At 36.3% G+C, this 17,210-nt stretch overlaps 1 protein-coding gene across 1 annotated transcript in view; it reads left to right on the forward strand.

The window, feature by feature from the left end:
* Positions 1-17,210, forward strand: part of LOC122789853 (sodium/nucleoside cotransporter 1-like) — a 486,120-nt gene that overhangs the window by 101,720 nt on the left and 367,190 nt on the right. The window contains exons 6-7 of the mRNA XM_044057287.1: positions 8,753-8,844; positions 17,177-17,210. The exon at positions 17,177-17,210 is cut by the window's right edge and continues 156 nt beyond it. Coding sequence (XP_043913222.1) covers positions 8,753-8,844; positions 17,177-17,210 — 126 coding nt within the window. The remainder of the gene's footprint in view (positions 1-8,752; positions 8,845-17,176) is intronic.

The raw sequence follows: 17,210 nt of genomic DNA on the forward strand, positions 1-17,210 counted from the left end.
GCACCCAATGTGCTATTCAAACACCAAAGTGTTCAAATGAACTGTACCAGCAGCAACAAATAAGTGAACAGCAAATAATCCAAAGTACATTTAATTAAAGCGCTTTTCGTTTGCAAAAGTATGCAAACTTCCTCAGAATAAGTTCATAGTAGCATAAGAACGGGTTTTATACAATGAGCTTAATTGTTCAATACAAATTAGTTAACACGAAGGTAATCACTTAAAAATTTAAAGGTACAAAACCTTAAAAAGTAGAAAATTACTGGAACAACTTGTTACCACTCCCACAAGAGGGGAAAACATACTGGACCTGATCATCACCAACATGGGGACGCTATGCTCCAGACCAGAAGTGTATCCCTCACTGGTAAGATCAGACCATAAACTAATCTCACTGGATATTCACATCCCGATCCCACCCCCTGCCCAGAAAACCACAGTGAAAAACTTCTTTAAAGCAAATTTCACACTCCTCAAAACCGAGGCGAAATCCTTCAAAGCCCCCGGGCCTGTGGAAAATACTGCCCAGACCGCAGAATCCTTTATAAACGCATTCTATGAATACCTTCAGGAATGCATGGATCATGCAATCCCAAATAAAACCAAGACCCAATCCTCCAAAGGCAGATGTCCTGTCTGGTGGACCCCAGCCATAAACAAACTATACAATAGAAGGAGGAAGCTACTACATGATAGAGCAAAATCCCAAAAAGGGAAGGCATCTCTGATCAGTATTAGCAAAAAACTATGGGCACTCATAAAATCGTCTAAGTCCAGCTTCGAGAGAAAAATTGCACAGGACACTAAGGATAATCACAAGGCTTTCTTTAGTTATGTTAGGAACCTGGGTGGGAATTCCCAGATATGCTCAAAATTAGTCCAAAATGACAAAAAATACACTGAGCCCACAGACATTGCCAACATCCTAGCTGACAGGTTCAGTGCAAACTTCTCCCCCCTCTCCCCACCAAAAGGGCAAATATCTATCCCAACAGAGTGCTGCCCCCCTGACATCTCAGATGCTCAGGTAAGAACCGCCTCTCCAAAACAAAAAACACAGCATCAATGGGACCAGATGGTGTCCCGGGCTGCATCCTACATGAACTCCAAAAAGAGCTAAACCCAAACATAAAACTACTGTTCAATCTTAGCCTTACTACAGGATATGTACCCAAAGAGTGGCGTACAGCAACAGTGGTCCCTCTCCACAACGGTGGTGCCTCAACGGATCCTGGAAACTATCGCCCCATAAGCCTGACCAGCTTGGTCTGCAAAGCTATGGAAAGGATCATCATGGACCTCATAAATAAAGATATTGGGGACCTACAGACACTGGATCCTACCCAGTTTGGCTTTGTTAAGGGCAGATCCTGCCTCTTAAACCTGGTCAATTTCTTTGAAACAGTCACCAAGGCCATTGACGAGGGGAAGGTAGTCCACACAGCCTACCTGGACCTCGCAAAAGCCTTCGATACAATACCCCACTCGGGCATTATAGATAAGCTCACCAGCTTAAATATAAACCCCTATGTCACTAGATGGGTTGCAAACTGGCTCAAGGACAGAACCCACATGGTTAGAATTGCTGGAGCCATGTCAGACTCCAAACCAGTTACAAGTGGCGTCCCACAAGGCTCAGTCCTGGGACCTCTCTTGTTCGGTATATATTTCTCGGCGGTACAGTCCAACACGGAAGGACTGTGGCTGATCAAGTTCGCAGATGACTGCAAACTGGGCGCCATAATCAACTCTCCAGCCGACACAAGCATCCTCTAAAAGGGCCTCATAGAAACAGACAACTGGTGCCAGAGCCATGGCCTCAAGCTAAACGCCAAAAAGTGTATAGTCATCCCCTTTGGCAAAAACAAAGTGCCCACAAATTACCACATAGGTGGTAATCCATTAAGTACAGAAGAAGTCATTAGGGACCTGGGGACCCAAGTTGATAGCAATCTCTCATTTGACAACCATGTGGCCAAAGTGGTTAGAAAAACATTTTATATAGCCCACCTAATCATGAAGGGATTCACATCTAGATCAGGAGAGGTCATCGCCTCTTTACTCATCCCTCATCAGGCCCATAATTGAGTACAATGCCCCTTTTGGGATGTACCTTACCAGACACCTGCAGCAACTGGAAAGACCCCAAAAGTACCTCACCAAGAGGATCAAAGGGCTCAAACAGATGCCATATGCTGCCTGGTTAAAGAAACTCTAGCTCTACTCAGTGGCATACCGCCTGCTCAGAGGCGAGCTGTGCCTGACGATAAAGCCATGTCCAACCCGAATTAATGGACATGTTGCACCTCAGAAAATCCAAATCCCATCGAGCTACTGGCCGAGAGACTTGAACCTCAGCACTGAAATAAATAGGACATGCTGGAGGGACAGATTCATAACCCAGAGGCTCCCTTCACTCTGGAATAAAATCCCAGTCCAGGTTAGGCAGAGTCCCACATTGACTCTCTTCAAGAGGAATCTTGATGAGTGGATGGGAGATCGTAGGTTTACCCCGGCTATCACTTCTGTGTCACTGTTAGACAGAGGCACAGTATACTAACCTCAGAAAAAGGCATAGCAAAATTAATTTAAAATGGGTGGCGAAAGCCAAACACACTCTGGCTAGGCTTATAAATGCCCTAGGGCAGATAGCCTAGTATGAACCTATGAACCTATGAACCTATGAAGATGGGAGCAGCATATAACAGTTGGGAGAGGAGGTGGGTTTGTGGTATTTCTAGCAGGTTCAGTTAGGAATGATTTATTTTTATATAGGCTACCCAGTTTTCTATGGATGTTTTTAATTATTTGCTTTATATGTAGGTTGAACTTAAGGTTGTTGTCGATGGTAACACCTAGTAGCTTAGTATATATGTCTGGAGAGATGATAGTCCCATCTCCAGACAAAATATTAAATGAATCAGGAATTGGAGTGGTTTTGCTTTGTTTAAATATCATCAATTTAGTCTTTTTTGGATTAAGTAGGAGGTTTTTTTTAAGAAACCAGGTTTCAGTAGTTTGGAAGGCTATTTGGGTAATAGTCAGCAGATCATGTGGGTTATTGCCTGAGCAGACTAAAGTTGAGTCGTCAGCATATTGTATAATAGTTGCTTCTTGGCAGATCATTAATGAAGATAGAGAATAGTAGGGGGCCTAAGATGGAGCCTTGTGGGACCCCAGTGGTAATAGGTAGCAGTGATGATAGGTTATTGTCCCATCAAACTGCTTGTTGTCGACCTTGAAGATAATTCTGCAACCAGGCTACAGAGTGGTCACTGAGGCCAAAGTTTGTGAGAGTGTGGAGTAGTTTGGGATGGTTTACAATGTCAAAGGCTTTTGACAGGTCTAAGAATACGGCAGATGTACGGCTAGGTGTCTGTTTTGGTTGATATGGTTTGTAAAGGAGAGAAGGGCTGTGGTTGTACTATGGGCAGGTCTAAAACCATGCTGGGTGGGAGAGAATAGATGGTTATGGAGTCGATATGACATAAGTTGGTGTATGCATTTTTCATGAATTTTTGCAAGAGGAGAAAGAATGGCAACAGGGTGATAGTTGGTAAGATCGGTGGATGTGCTGTCTTTATATAAAGGATTTTCTGCAAGAACTGATAGTGAAAATTCATTTTGTACAGATGCACTGTATTCATGTTCACATGCATGCCTCCACTCTATGTAAGTATGACACTTGTTACTTTAATTAAAGTACTAGTATTTAGGGTATTACCCTGCCATATTATTTTCCCTAAGTGCTTCAACCAATTAATGATCATGTCTAAGTAAGAGTGCATTTACTGGCATGCTTAATCTCTTGTACCTGTGACCACTTAACATGGCATACTTGGGATATTCATGAATAAGTTTCATATGCATTTAATTTACAGATTATTGTATTCTGTCAAGTTGGCATGGCATGCAGTCATGTATGCAGTGTAAGTGCTATGTATATATGTGAAGGATCAGCATAGATAAGGCAACCAGAAAGAAAACTGTAAATTGAGTGTTGTTATTCAATATCCAACTGACTCACAATTGCTCCAAAAAGGTTTAGACCATGTTAACAACAGGTAGAAGGACAATGGTCTCAAGTTAAATGTAAAATAAATGTAGCAGAGTTCATCTGGTGAACAAAACAGTTTCACTTACTATATAGGAGATGCATCCCTCTAATCAGACATTGCTGTAAGGGATCTGGGTAGCCTTATTGATAATTCCTTATCATTTCACCATCATGTCTCCACAGTAGTTCAGAAAGACTTTTATTTGGTCCATCTAATTTTCAAAGGCATCTCCACTAAATCCAGAGAAGTCTTAATTACCCTTTTCTTACATCTTATCAGGCCCTCTATTGAATATAATGCACATTTTGGTGTGTATTTATCTAAACATATTACACAGCTTGAGAGACCTCAGAGATTCATAACTAAAAAGATCAGTGGCAAAAATCTTATTTAGCATGAGAGACTGGAAGCTCTTTCTCTGTAGTCAGTCTCTTACAGACTCTTTCATGGAGATCTATGTCTAACCTTTTATACTGTGAAAGATCCAACCCTATTTGATCTCCTATTCCTTCGAAGAACTAATGGTATATCAAATACTTGGTTAAAGGAACTAAATCTTCATCAGCAGATAAATAAGAAGCATTGGCTCGATAGATTCATGCCCCAATGTATTTCTTACCTCTGGAACAAACTTCTACTACATGTCAAGCAGAATATCACCTTTACCTCCTTCAGGGTAAACCTAGATTAAAGATCCTTATTTAGCTGCTGGTATGGCATTTTATCTTTTTTATTATGTTTCTGTTGTTGTAAGAAAGTCATTCTATATTGCACAGCTTATAAACAAAGGGATTGTGTATAGATGTAAGGATGTCATTGTCCCCTTTTACTCAGCCCTCATTGAGCCAGTCATTGAATATATGGCACATATCTTTTCAGACAAGTGCAACAATTGAAACACCCACAGAGATACCCCAGGTCATCTAGTGCCTTAACAACATGTCCTACATGGACCGACTCAAAGTCCTGGCACTGTATTCAGTATCCCACAGACTGGTAAGATTTGACCAATGTCTGGCATACAAGGCATCCTCAAGTGTATTACTGATGGATTTACTGCACACCAGTAAGTCAAATGGCATCAGAAATACTCACTCTAAAGATCTAAACTTCTTATGCAACATCAACAGAACGTTTTGGAGGGAGAAGTATATTTCACAAAGGATATCAAAGCTGTGCAACAGACTTCCCATCAACACAAAACAAAGTTTATCCCTGTCCATTTTGAAGCACAACTTACATCTATGGATGCAAAACAGAAAATCTACCCCAGGACTACCCCCATACTACAAATGTACAGATGCAGTTCCTAAATGCTTTATTCTATGCAGGGGTCCCCCTCAAATTATCTGTGGTATGATCCAAGTTATTCTCATTAGATGTAATATATAATTATTGACCATGGGATTGGTAAGGCTAAACTATAACCAAATGGGATAGGTAACTTTGAGTACAGAAAGGATAACTGGCTAGGATTAAAATGACCATCAAGGGCAGCTAGCTTAGTACTTACCTAGAACCTATAACATTGCAAAAGGTCACAATATGATTTGCAGTGAAAGCACCAATGTTGATGTCTGGGTAAACATAATTTTTTCTTCTCATGTTAAAATGTTCAACAAGAGAAAACACTGCGAATTGAAAGAAACATGATTAAGAGAATTAAAATCACCTTGGTAGCCAGATACATAAGGTTTTCTCTTTTACATTTCCATGGTTAGGGTTTACAATTCTGACTTCCAGTTACTGTATGTGTGGAGTTTATATGGTAGTTCTCTTTCTGCACGGATCTGGAAACTCCAGCTGCCATTCACCATCAAAAGCATACAGACTAATTGACTACTCTAAAATGTCTATCTGCATACACACACACACACACACACACACACACACATATATATATATATATATATATATATATATATATATATATATATATGTTGTTGTTTGTCTTTTCGGCTTCTCCCGGTTAGGGGTCGCCACAGCGGAACTGTGGTCCGCTAATGATTGGTAGTAGATTTTTATGGTGCTGAGTTGTATGTATATATATATATATATATATATATATATATATATATATATATATATATATATGGGTCTAGGACATATCACTGAAAGTCAAATTAGTGTGCACTTTTCTCTGAAAGCTCAATTTACTGCAAACTCAATTCATTGAAGCACATTTCACTGAAAGTTATATATGGCCCTTTCCCCACTGTAGTGCGACCCCAAAGTTAGTATATATAGTAAAGGGGTATGTGGGGGGCATAGCCCCCCCACATATTTTAAATATTTTGAACTATATACATGGATACTTGCAATTCCAATATATTACTCTTTTCTGAACATAATATATACTTAAAATATGTGGGGGGCTTCACCCCCCACACCCCCCCACTTTAATATTCTCACTCCGAGATCGCACTACAGTGGGGACCGGGGCATATACACTGTCAGTAGTGTTTTCAGCCAAATGGCTTTTCAGCGATTTGGGTCCTATGTCAAACAGTTTCGGCCAAATGGATTTTCGGCCATATGTCCTAGACCCATATATATATATATATATATATATATATATATATATATATATATATATATATATATATGACTTTTACTCATGTTTTACTCATGTCCTTGTGATCTGGATTGAGGCTGAAGACAGTCCACAAAGAAAATGTTGACATATGGTAGACAAATAAAAAGAGGCAGCTTAGTTAAATGTTTCATCATTTTCACTGTAGGAAGTTTTAAAAATGTATGACATAAGTTAGTCAGTGAATCTGGGCTCAGATATGCATCTGTATTAAGTAAAGCAAATAATAATCCACAGACATCTCTGCAGGATTCAAGAAAATATTGAGTAGTATGGAGCAATATGTGTGTGTGTGTGTGTGTGTGTGTGTGTGTGTGTGTGTGTGTGTGTGTGTGTGTGTGTGTGTGTGTGTGTGTGTGTGTGTGTGTGTGTGTGTGTGTGTGTGTGTATATATCTATATTTATATCTATCTATCTGTCTCTCTATATCTATCTATCTATCTATCTATCTATCTATCTATCTATCTATATATCTATCTATCTATCTATCTATCTATCTATACACACACACACACACACACACACACACACACACACACACACACACACACACAGACACACACACAGTATGTATGTGTATGTGTATATGTGTGTATGAGTCTATTTCAAAACATTGAAATCTCATAACTCTGAAATTCATAACATTGAGACCATAACATTGAAAATTCAAAACACTGAAAATCCAAAACAATGAAACTTCAGAACATTGAAACTTAGCGTCATAACATTGAAAACTACATTGCACATGTAAATAAGATCCCCTCCACCTATAACAACACCTAACAAACAAACACGCTTTCTATTATGTTTTTGCAGGGGAGCAAGCCCCCCCTGCACCCCCATGTGGGGGGTTCTGCCCCCCTCGTAAATTAAGTATACCAACTTCAAGATCGCACTACAATGGAAAAAAGTTCAGTGTATGGTGATCACGATACAGTGATTTTAGGAAATTAGTAGTAGAAAGTACTGGTAGTAGTAGAAAGTGTGTTTGTTAGTTAGGTGTTGTTATAGGTGAAGGGGATGTTATTTACATGTGCGTTGTAGTTTTCAATGTTATGAAGTAGACTTTCAGTGTTCTGAGTTTTCATTGTTTTGGATTTTTAGTGTTTTGGGATTTCAATGTTTTTGGTCTCAATGTTTTGAATTTCAAAGTTATGAAATTTCAATGTTTTGAAGTAGTCATGTGTGTGTGTGTGTGTGTGTGTGTGTGTGTGTGTGTGTGTGTGTGTGTGTGTGTATGTGTGTGTGTGTGTGTGTATGTGAGTGCATATATATATATATATATATATATATATATATTGGAGCTTGTAGGGAAATCTAAAAAAAGTACAGGGCCCCTAGTTTTAAATGAATGGAACATCAAGTCAGATGGGCCAATCCGTTTATCTGCACACGAATAACAAAATCAGAGCTCCTATAAAAAGCAATAAGAATATCATTTTCTAGGCAGTTAATTATTTATTATCATGTTGCTGAAAATGCTGTACATTATACACTATTCATAATGAACTGTAGTTATGCAATGCATAAGCAAAGAAAAGTTATATTTTAGGTTGTCAGCAACCAAGATATATGAAGATGAATTATGGCAATGTTTTACTGGGTACAGTAATTCTGTTAATTTATGAAATCTTTCTTACTCTGTTTTTTTACAACTATTTTGCTAACAAAAAGTAAAACCCTGGTTGAAATAAAGTAAAGGTGGGCATAATAAAAAATAATCCTTGAAGTCATACATGGATATTTCTAACCTTGGAAGCAGAATATCTTCAAAACAACATTTTAATTAAACTATAATCTGGAAACTAATTTAAATAAAATTCAATGCAGTAGACAAAAAGAGAATGTACAAATCATTCTGCACTGAGTGCTTTCCATTTTACAGATATGAATGTGCATTTCATTAAATGGTTCCCTTAGGCACACAAGATGTTCAAGTGGGAGATGATTGAAACCAACCTACATTTCCAAGTTTAGAGCTAAGGGCTTTCATTTAACCTACTAGGTCTACTGAATGAAAAAATATGTAAAATTAAACACATTGTATAATAATTTAATGAGCAAGTTTCTTTTTAAAATGCTTTTTACTTCGTCTTTTGCAGCAAAGTCTCTGTTCCATTTGTAGCAGCAAGCAATTTTGTTCATGGTCATGCAAAAATCCTGAAGTATATTCTTCTAGGCATTGCTGTTGCTGGTAAGTACACCTCATTTATTCAGAGGCAGTCTTTTAGTCTACAGTTATATAATAAATTATTCAGAAGAGAAACATTTTTATAAGCTACTTTTCGTCTTATATGACAAGCACTGGACTTTCTATCATTTGTTGCATTAGGTGTGTGTTTTTTTGTGCACACTTGTGTGCAAGTGTGTTCTCATGTGTTTGCACATGTGCAATTGTTTGTGTCTCTCTATATATGCGTGTTATAGTTCTGATCAAGAAAAGATGTAGTGTTGATTCAAAATAGGTGTTAGCAGCACTCCAGAGGAATTGTGAGATTGTGAGTTTGTCCCATATGCATTATATGTCTGCAGGAAATGACACTGAAATTTGTCCAGATGGATAGGTATGCTGGTGGGGGTGTAAACAAACAAAATAAAACCAGCAAAATTATTTTTCACACCCCCACCAGCACCCCGTGTGGGGAATTGACATAAACCCACACTCTAATTGTATCATGAAGCACAAGGAAGAGCTTAGAGCCTTGCACCCCCAGGAAATGTAATATTCTAGAATATGTATGGTACTGTACACTCTGGAATGTTGTATTCATGTATCCATGTTATGCAATTAATTCTATAATTGAAAGATTTCAAGAGTGGAAGTTTTAGAAATACAAAAATATACTGTTTGTTCTAAGAATACACATATATAAAACAGTTCTAAAGCAGGTTGCTTTTTGAGAAATTATTCTACTGAATTTACTGAAAAAATAAAGAAACGGGTTTAGGAGTATTACTGTACAAAAACAGTTAAGTTACAGTTCTATATTTATGTTGCTTACTCTTTTTTGTACTCTTTTCGCCCCATGTCTGCTGAACATCATCCCAACTATGACCCAATAGGTCTATTCATTCTCCATAGGTGAGAGCTGGTTACCAGATGCTATCATTTGGTCAACTACCAGGCCTATACCTGTTGCTCTGCATGGCAGGCTGGTGTGTGTGATATTTCCCCAGTTACGCCCAGTATATCATGGGGACGTCTGAGCGCTGTTCAAATCACTGCCACTGCATGAGTGGCAGCTTTGTGGGCATACATGTCTTAGCCCATACTGCTGCATGATGCAATGCTCATCTCTGATGTGTGTTAGCCATGCATTGGGGTTGTCTGCTCCCCTAGGAGGTTAAGTTGGCATTAGCTGCTTATTTCCACCCTTCACAGCTAGATTATCCATTCTCTGAATCACTAGTCAGTCATGTCTTATCTGTGTCATACTTAGGGCTTTATCCCTCTGAGCTATGGAACCATCTTTTTGTATTGCTTACTTTAACATGGTAACTGATTCTTTTTTTTAAATTGCATTGTTTACAATGGATTTTTTCTGCATTTTCCATATCATTTCTTTTTCTTATTTTATTTTATTTTTTTCCCCTGCCTGTAACTCTGTATTCACTGTTCACTGTGACTTAATTACCTGGCTGGCCTGAGTCTGAGAATGGTCAGTTTTGATTTAGCACACTACCCCAGTCAACAAACATAAATAAAATAAAACAAAATAAATACTGTATCTGCACTAAAATGTCATTCATTTCATTCTCCAGCTTTTTCCTGTTGTTGCCGTTTGTATACCATCACTCCCTTCCTGTAACAAGATGAATATTTATGTTCCACTTAATCACAAATAAATAGGGGTATGGAAGGACACATTCTTCCATCCATCTGTGACCCATTTTTTCACATTTTTTGCACAATAAGGTTGGGTTGTCACATTAACAGCTGCAATCATCTAGAGCCAATGTTCATATCTAGCCTATCATAACAACAGTGCAAAATTTAAATATGGCTAGCATACTAAAACATTTTATAACCTATAGTATAAACGTTATCATGTGCTGTTCAGTCACAATCTTCCAGATGTGCATCTGAGATGTTGTGTGCTTGTATATTATGACACTAAGTAGTATCAGCTGGTTCTAGAATTATTTGTGTAAATACAATTCACCTAAATGTAATTTACTGAGTACAAATCACAGATAGATTTTGCTGAAAATGACAAAATAAGTGTTTTGTGGGAAGGGATTAGGCAACCCCTGCAACTGTGATTATAGGAGGCTGTGCTACTGCATGACCTACTTATTTATTCTAATTTCAAAGTTGCACCTCATTGGAGAAAAGGGGAAAGTAAAGATCCCATAACAACAAGGTTGTAGGTAAAAACTACTATATACATTTAAGTGAACCCTATAGTAAATAAAAATTGTTAGGAAAAATTCATTTCAGGAAACTTAGCTCCATATTGAAGACATCCATGAAGTCATGAGCATTATACTATGGACTGGAGAATTAATTTGCTTTTCAGTAAATTGTGCCTTCAACTACATTTGATAATGGAATGTATGTTGTTGAAAAGTTACTGTTTCTTGGTCTGTATAGTTAATCATAGTATTAAACATGGTTTATTGCAAATAAGTTCTTGTGATTGGATAGAAAAGCATATTATTTGGTATGCAGAATTGTTGGCATTCTTATAAACTGCAATATGGGAATGCATTTAGAGGGAGTTGATTTGCTTTTTTTGCTGGTGTCTACTGAGCAGAACAGACCATGGAAGCCATCATTTCACTTAGAAAATAGGTACTGGTGGAAAAATATATTTTTGGATCTGCTGTAAGATACTACTTAGCAATTATATCTTGACATTGTATAGCTTCTATATTAGACAATTAATCTATGAAGTTAACAATAAACTAGATAGACCACTTCAGTAAGTTACATGCTAGCAGCAATTCATAGTTATAACTCAGTTATACTTGCATTTATTTCTAGTATCAAATGTTCTAAAGTTATGAATGAGAAATATGGAATGCAAGTTTGAAATGGATGATGACAGCAGATGGTTCAAGGCTATTACATTACTTTTGCAGTATAGGGCCAGCCATTAATGTACACTGTATAAATTCATTTAATTCCTACTCATCAATTTCTATAACTGTTACCTTCTAAATATTTATTTCCATAGCTTTCATAGCTATACATTGATCTATCAAAGTCTATAAAGCTGATGTGTAATCAGTCCAGGCTATAGACTATAAATTCATTCAGTCGAATGAAGGCTTCATGAATGCCTGAGCTGCAAATTCAAATAAAGGAGACATGGACAAACCTTATCTAACTCACTTCTGCTTCATTTCCAGAAACTTATCTCAGGGACAGAACATATTCATTTTATTTGTTATCTAGAAAGATGAATTAGTCTTAATGTATTTTATTTGCTAGCCAGAAAGATGCACTGGTGTAGGTAACATTTTCAGGCATGACTGATCCTGTTAGTAGATGATTACAGTGAGACTAGACTATAATAGTATTAATGTTGCGGTACAATGATTTGTATTTATAACACATGTCATTGCATTGTCACGTGGTTCATGACATCTGGACAAAGGAAATGCATGAAGTTGCTCATAGGTAGTTGCAGTGTAGCAGGTTTACATCTGGGTTACATCTCGCAGCTTTTCTGCAGCCATTCCTCATACTGTGGTCTATGCATTTGTTATTCTGCAATATTATTTATCTAACAATGAAACTGCCACAATAGGGAACATTATGACCTGAGAATGCACTCATACTATATGTACTGAATATCAAATCTGTTGGTAATGTGTTAATCACATAGGGTTTAAGTAATGTACCTAATTTGTAAGAAGCTGATGGTGGTGGTGGGGTGAACAGACCATCATTTTTCCTAGCTTACCTATCCTGGAGGAGGAGGAGTAAGCTTTACAACCAATGAGTGGTAGTCTTTGGTTGAGACCAGTGATGCTAGAAGCATGTATGTACATAAAACACATTGAGATTTAAGCCAGGACAATGGATAGGAAATGCAAAAAAACACTCTGCAGCTATCAGGATGGTACTGCACTGGGACACCATCATCTCCTATATTCACATTTCTTGCATTTGCTTACATAAAAGATTACCCCATTTTTTGTCTCAGTCCAAAGGTTAAATCAGAAAGCTTTCAGGAAAAGTGGAATGGATGACTGAAGAGGAGGTTCCAAGACAAGGCTAATGGTAGACTGCTACAGTTGGAACAAAAAAAAGTAAAACAAAACAGAATGGAACAGAACAACAAGTAAATGTTTTGATCATATACATAAAACTCATTTTAAAGAAAAGTGTTGCACACACACACACACACACACACACACACACACACACACACACACACACACACACACACACACACACACACACACACACACACACACACATATAAACTCACAAGCACAGAAGACAGGAAAACACAGATGAACATAATGTAGATTTCACATTTTTGTCTGTAATGCAAATATTTCATAGAATGAATCATGTAACAAAAAATTCATTTTACACCTTTTACAAGTCACGATTCTATACAATACCAATCGTGAAGCAAAAACAAGAAGAAAATGAAGAGAAAACATCCTCGGCATCGTGTCATATTATTGTTTAAAAACTTTCCTTTTGAACACTGATTTTATGTTAATTGCTTCATTCAAACTGGAGTGCATTTGGTTTTAATCATAATTTCCAACACAGTTCTTTAATTTCAGGAAATGGATCAGTCCCCACCTTGAGGGTACGGGATGTTTTGCCTCCAGATAGTTCAACCCCAGATGGTTTGACCCCACTGAAATGGCAAAGCAAGAAAAAAATAAGCCACAGATATTTTGATATAAATAAGAAACATTTTATATACTGCTCATGCATCCACATAGTTGCTGAGAAAATGTCAAAGATTACCTAAAAAAAAAAAAACAAGAAAAAAAGAAATCATGAGGATATATAACTGTTTAACACATTTACATTTGAAATACATATATTATTAATGCTAATTTAAAGTAATGTTAATGTTTGCAATGTTAAATAATATTGATTTTAAAGTTAAGTTAAAAACTGTTATTAATTAAATTAATTATATTTGCAAATTACATAAAATGTTAAATAAATTAACATATAATGAAGTTCATAGGTTAGTACTAGGCTAACTACCCTTGTGAGCCATTTTAAGCCTAACCAATTATCCCTTGGGAGACTTGAACCCTGCACATTGTGTTTGTAAGGCAAACACCTTAACCATTAGGCCACTTTCCGACAAGCAAAATAATATATTAAATTCCAGTGGGGAAAAAAATCATGATTGATATGTTAAGCAATAAAATGCATTTATAAAACTTAAAAAAAACTTTTTTATATAATTGAGGTGAAATAGTCTGGGGTTAAACTGTCCACTAGCTACTCCCATAGACAATAAATGTAAATTTAAACATGAAAGTGTATACAATTGCATTGGGGTTGAACTGCCTGGGGCCGAATAGTCCTGCTTCCCACCTTGAATGTCCATTTTTAAGCAATCCAGAACAAAGAAGTAAACTTTTTTTTAAAGTAACTTGTGATAGAATGCTTATATATAGTCTTAGTTTTCTGCTTTGAGTGGATGCCATACATATGTTCATAGTCCCTCTGAGAAATGTTGTGGGTGGTCTTACCAATATAAATGAGTCACAGCTTTTACACTCAGCCGAATACACAATAAATGCAGAAATATAGTTAGAATGACTTGCTGATCCCAGAACCCTATCATAATTACACATAAAAGTGCAGGAGCTATTCCTCAAATATTTACAATATTTGCAAAAAGCCAATGGAAATGTGCATTGTTACTTACTGACATTTTCTGTAATATACTTATGTTTTCCAAAAATTGTTTTTAGATTTGTGTTTTTCTTATGTACAAATTTACATCATTGTCTTACTTTTTCAAAAGTATCTCCATTCCCCTCTTAGAATGACCGTATTGTTGATAATGCTTTACTTAATAGATGAGGTGTTATTAGAATGTTCTGAAGCAAATGCCATATTATAATTATAACTTCTACGAGCTGTAACATCATCTAGAATCCTTTTTAAAATGGATATGTAACTTATATTTCTATAATATCTGTGAAGATAATTTAAATTATAGCAACCAATTAAAATCTTGGGTCCCTCATTGCCTGGTCCAGAGATGTTGAGTCTGAATGATCAAAAAACTGGACTTACATATATTAAGTCTGAGATTGCCATTTCTCTAAATATTTTATTTTTTCTGAGGTATGGTGATCTCAGAGTTGGTATATATAAGTTTGGGCTTGGCCCCTCACATTGGAGGGTACAGAGGAGCATGCCCCCTGAAAAAAGAAGCTTAAAAGGGAAAAGCAATGCTTGATATTCACTCTTCTCATGTTTTTTGGTCTTTTTTTATGTCTCTGGACTTGGAAAATGTGAGTCTTAAGATTTCAGTAGGAATCCTCAATAACATGATCATTATATATACATCCTGTCCATGTTCACCAAAGTTCCTAACTCACTTTCAGACCACTTGATATCAGATGTAACGTTGGATATATGTATAAGCTGCCTTCTGATGATATTTACTTTTACAAAAATTAGATAGCAACTATCATCATGAACATAAGTATTTCTGAAGTTTGGATTTCAGTAAACTCTGGACTATATAGGATCAGTGTCTATATCCACATCCAGGTGAATTCTAAGAATCTTGTGAAATTATTAAGATGTTAAGTTTTAAATAAAATGAACATAGGCTCTAATAAATTGCCAATATTCAGATTGTTGTGTTGTATAAACTTTTGTTCTGAATGGTTCAACAGTAAGTTGTTAAAAGTACGTGCAACTGTTGTACCTACTGCTAGACCACTAACCTGTTGACAGAATTTGTTGTTGTGACTGAAACAGATGTTACATAAAATCATTCCCAACAATTTAAAATGATATATATGTGCACCATGCTTTCAAAATTAAATTTAATATTGTATTCCATCTCTGTACTACTGTTCTGTGAGATGACAGGAATGGCTCTTAATTTGCAGCTTAATTGATAAAAAAGTAAACTGCAAAGATGAGCACATTTTTGCAATGATTATTCTCACAATCAGTATTCATCACTAAGCAAAATGCTTTACCGAACAAGTAGTTTGTACTCCAGGTAAGAGAAACATTACAGCTTATGTTGGTGCAATATCAGGATGTATATTCTGTATACGAATATTGAAATTTCCTATGTTCCCGAAAAAACAGACTTTTACTATGATGATTTGTAGTTAATATCACATGACTACTTGATATTGTTAGACAATCTACATGGATTTGAGAAAGGCTCCAAAATAATTCAATGTTATGTCACCACTAAAGCCAAACGTGATTTTATAGGAATGCACCTATCTTTACTTTTTTCTTAAAACAATTTCAGGCAATTTATGAAATTAGATGTTTTAAATTTTATTGGTTAATCTGAGGGGATTTAAGGTCCAGTTCTTCAAAGATCATCAGTAACACATAAAGTGTAACATTAAAGAAGGACTAGCCATGTCTGACTCTGATCATGGACACATTTTTCAATGAGGCAATGTTAAACTGAATCACTTTGATATTTAACATTTTCCTGAATGTTACAGCTGCTGAAACATTAAACATTTTGCAGTTTTAGTAACATATGTATTCAATGTGCATTTAAAAGATTGACAAAGGTATCAATAAATATTAAAATTTACATAACTAGCATTTTATTAGCCACATGACCATAACATCATCTCATGATGTATTTCACTGACAATACTTATCCAAAAGAACAATAACACACATGTTAAGAGTTAAGTCCCAGTTTCTGGTTTCCTGAAAAAAAGATGACTGACATTTACCAGTATATCATGTAACTGAATCCTACATACACATTGTATACAGGGTGACCCATGAAATCTACATTAGACAAGGACATTTATACTTTTTCTGAGTATCATTCTTCATTTTATGAGAAAATGTATTTTACCTGACATAATGTTAACTGTGACATCAGTGCATGTAGGTGCATGTATAAGCATATATGTGTGTGTGTGTGTGTGTGTGTGTGTGTGTGTGTGTGTGTGTGTGTGTGAGTGTGTGTGTGTGTGTATATACAGACATATGTAAGAGAACTCGGACTTGCTCATTCTGTTTTCAATACATAGTCTGAAAAAATATTGGTCTGATGTGTAATGAATAACCGAGAAGGTGTTTTGTGAGAACAAGCAGAAATCTCATTTACCATCAATTTATGGCAAACTTTACCAGGAAACCCATACATAACATTGTAATACTTAATTTCATATATTTTTAATCAAGGTGAGATACCTTGCAATACACTGATTAAAAATCTTTGTGAGTTGAAACTCAGTAAAATATGTGCTAATATAAATATTTACAGTTTAAAAGCTTTTAAGTACTAGTTTTGGCTAAAATATGTTTTACTCAAAAACAAAACAAAACACAAAATATGTTTTACTTACAGGGTATACAGCATACTTCCTTGCTGCATGTATCCT

The sequence above is a fragment of the Protopterus annectens genome, chromosome 15.part0 (assembly GCF_019279795.1).
Source record: "Protopterus annectens isolate FY-2018-M chromosome 15.part0, PAN1.0, whole genome shotgun sequence".
NCBI lineage: Eukaryota > Metazoa > Chordata > Ceratodontiformes > Protopteridae > Protopterus > Protopterus annectens.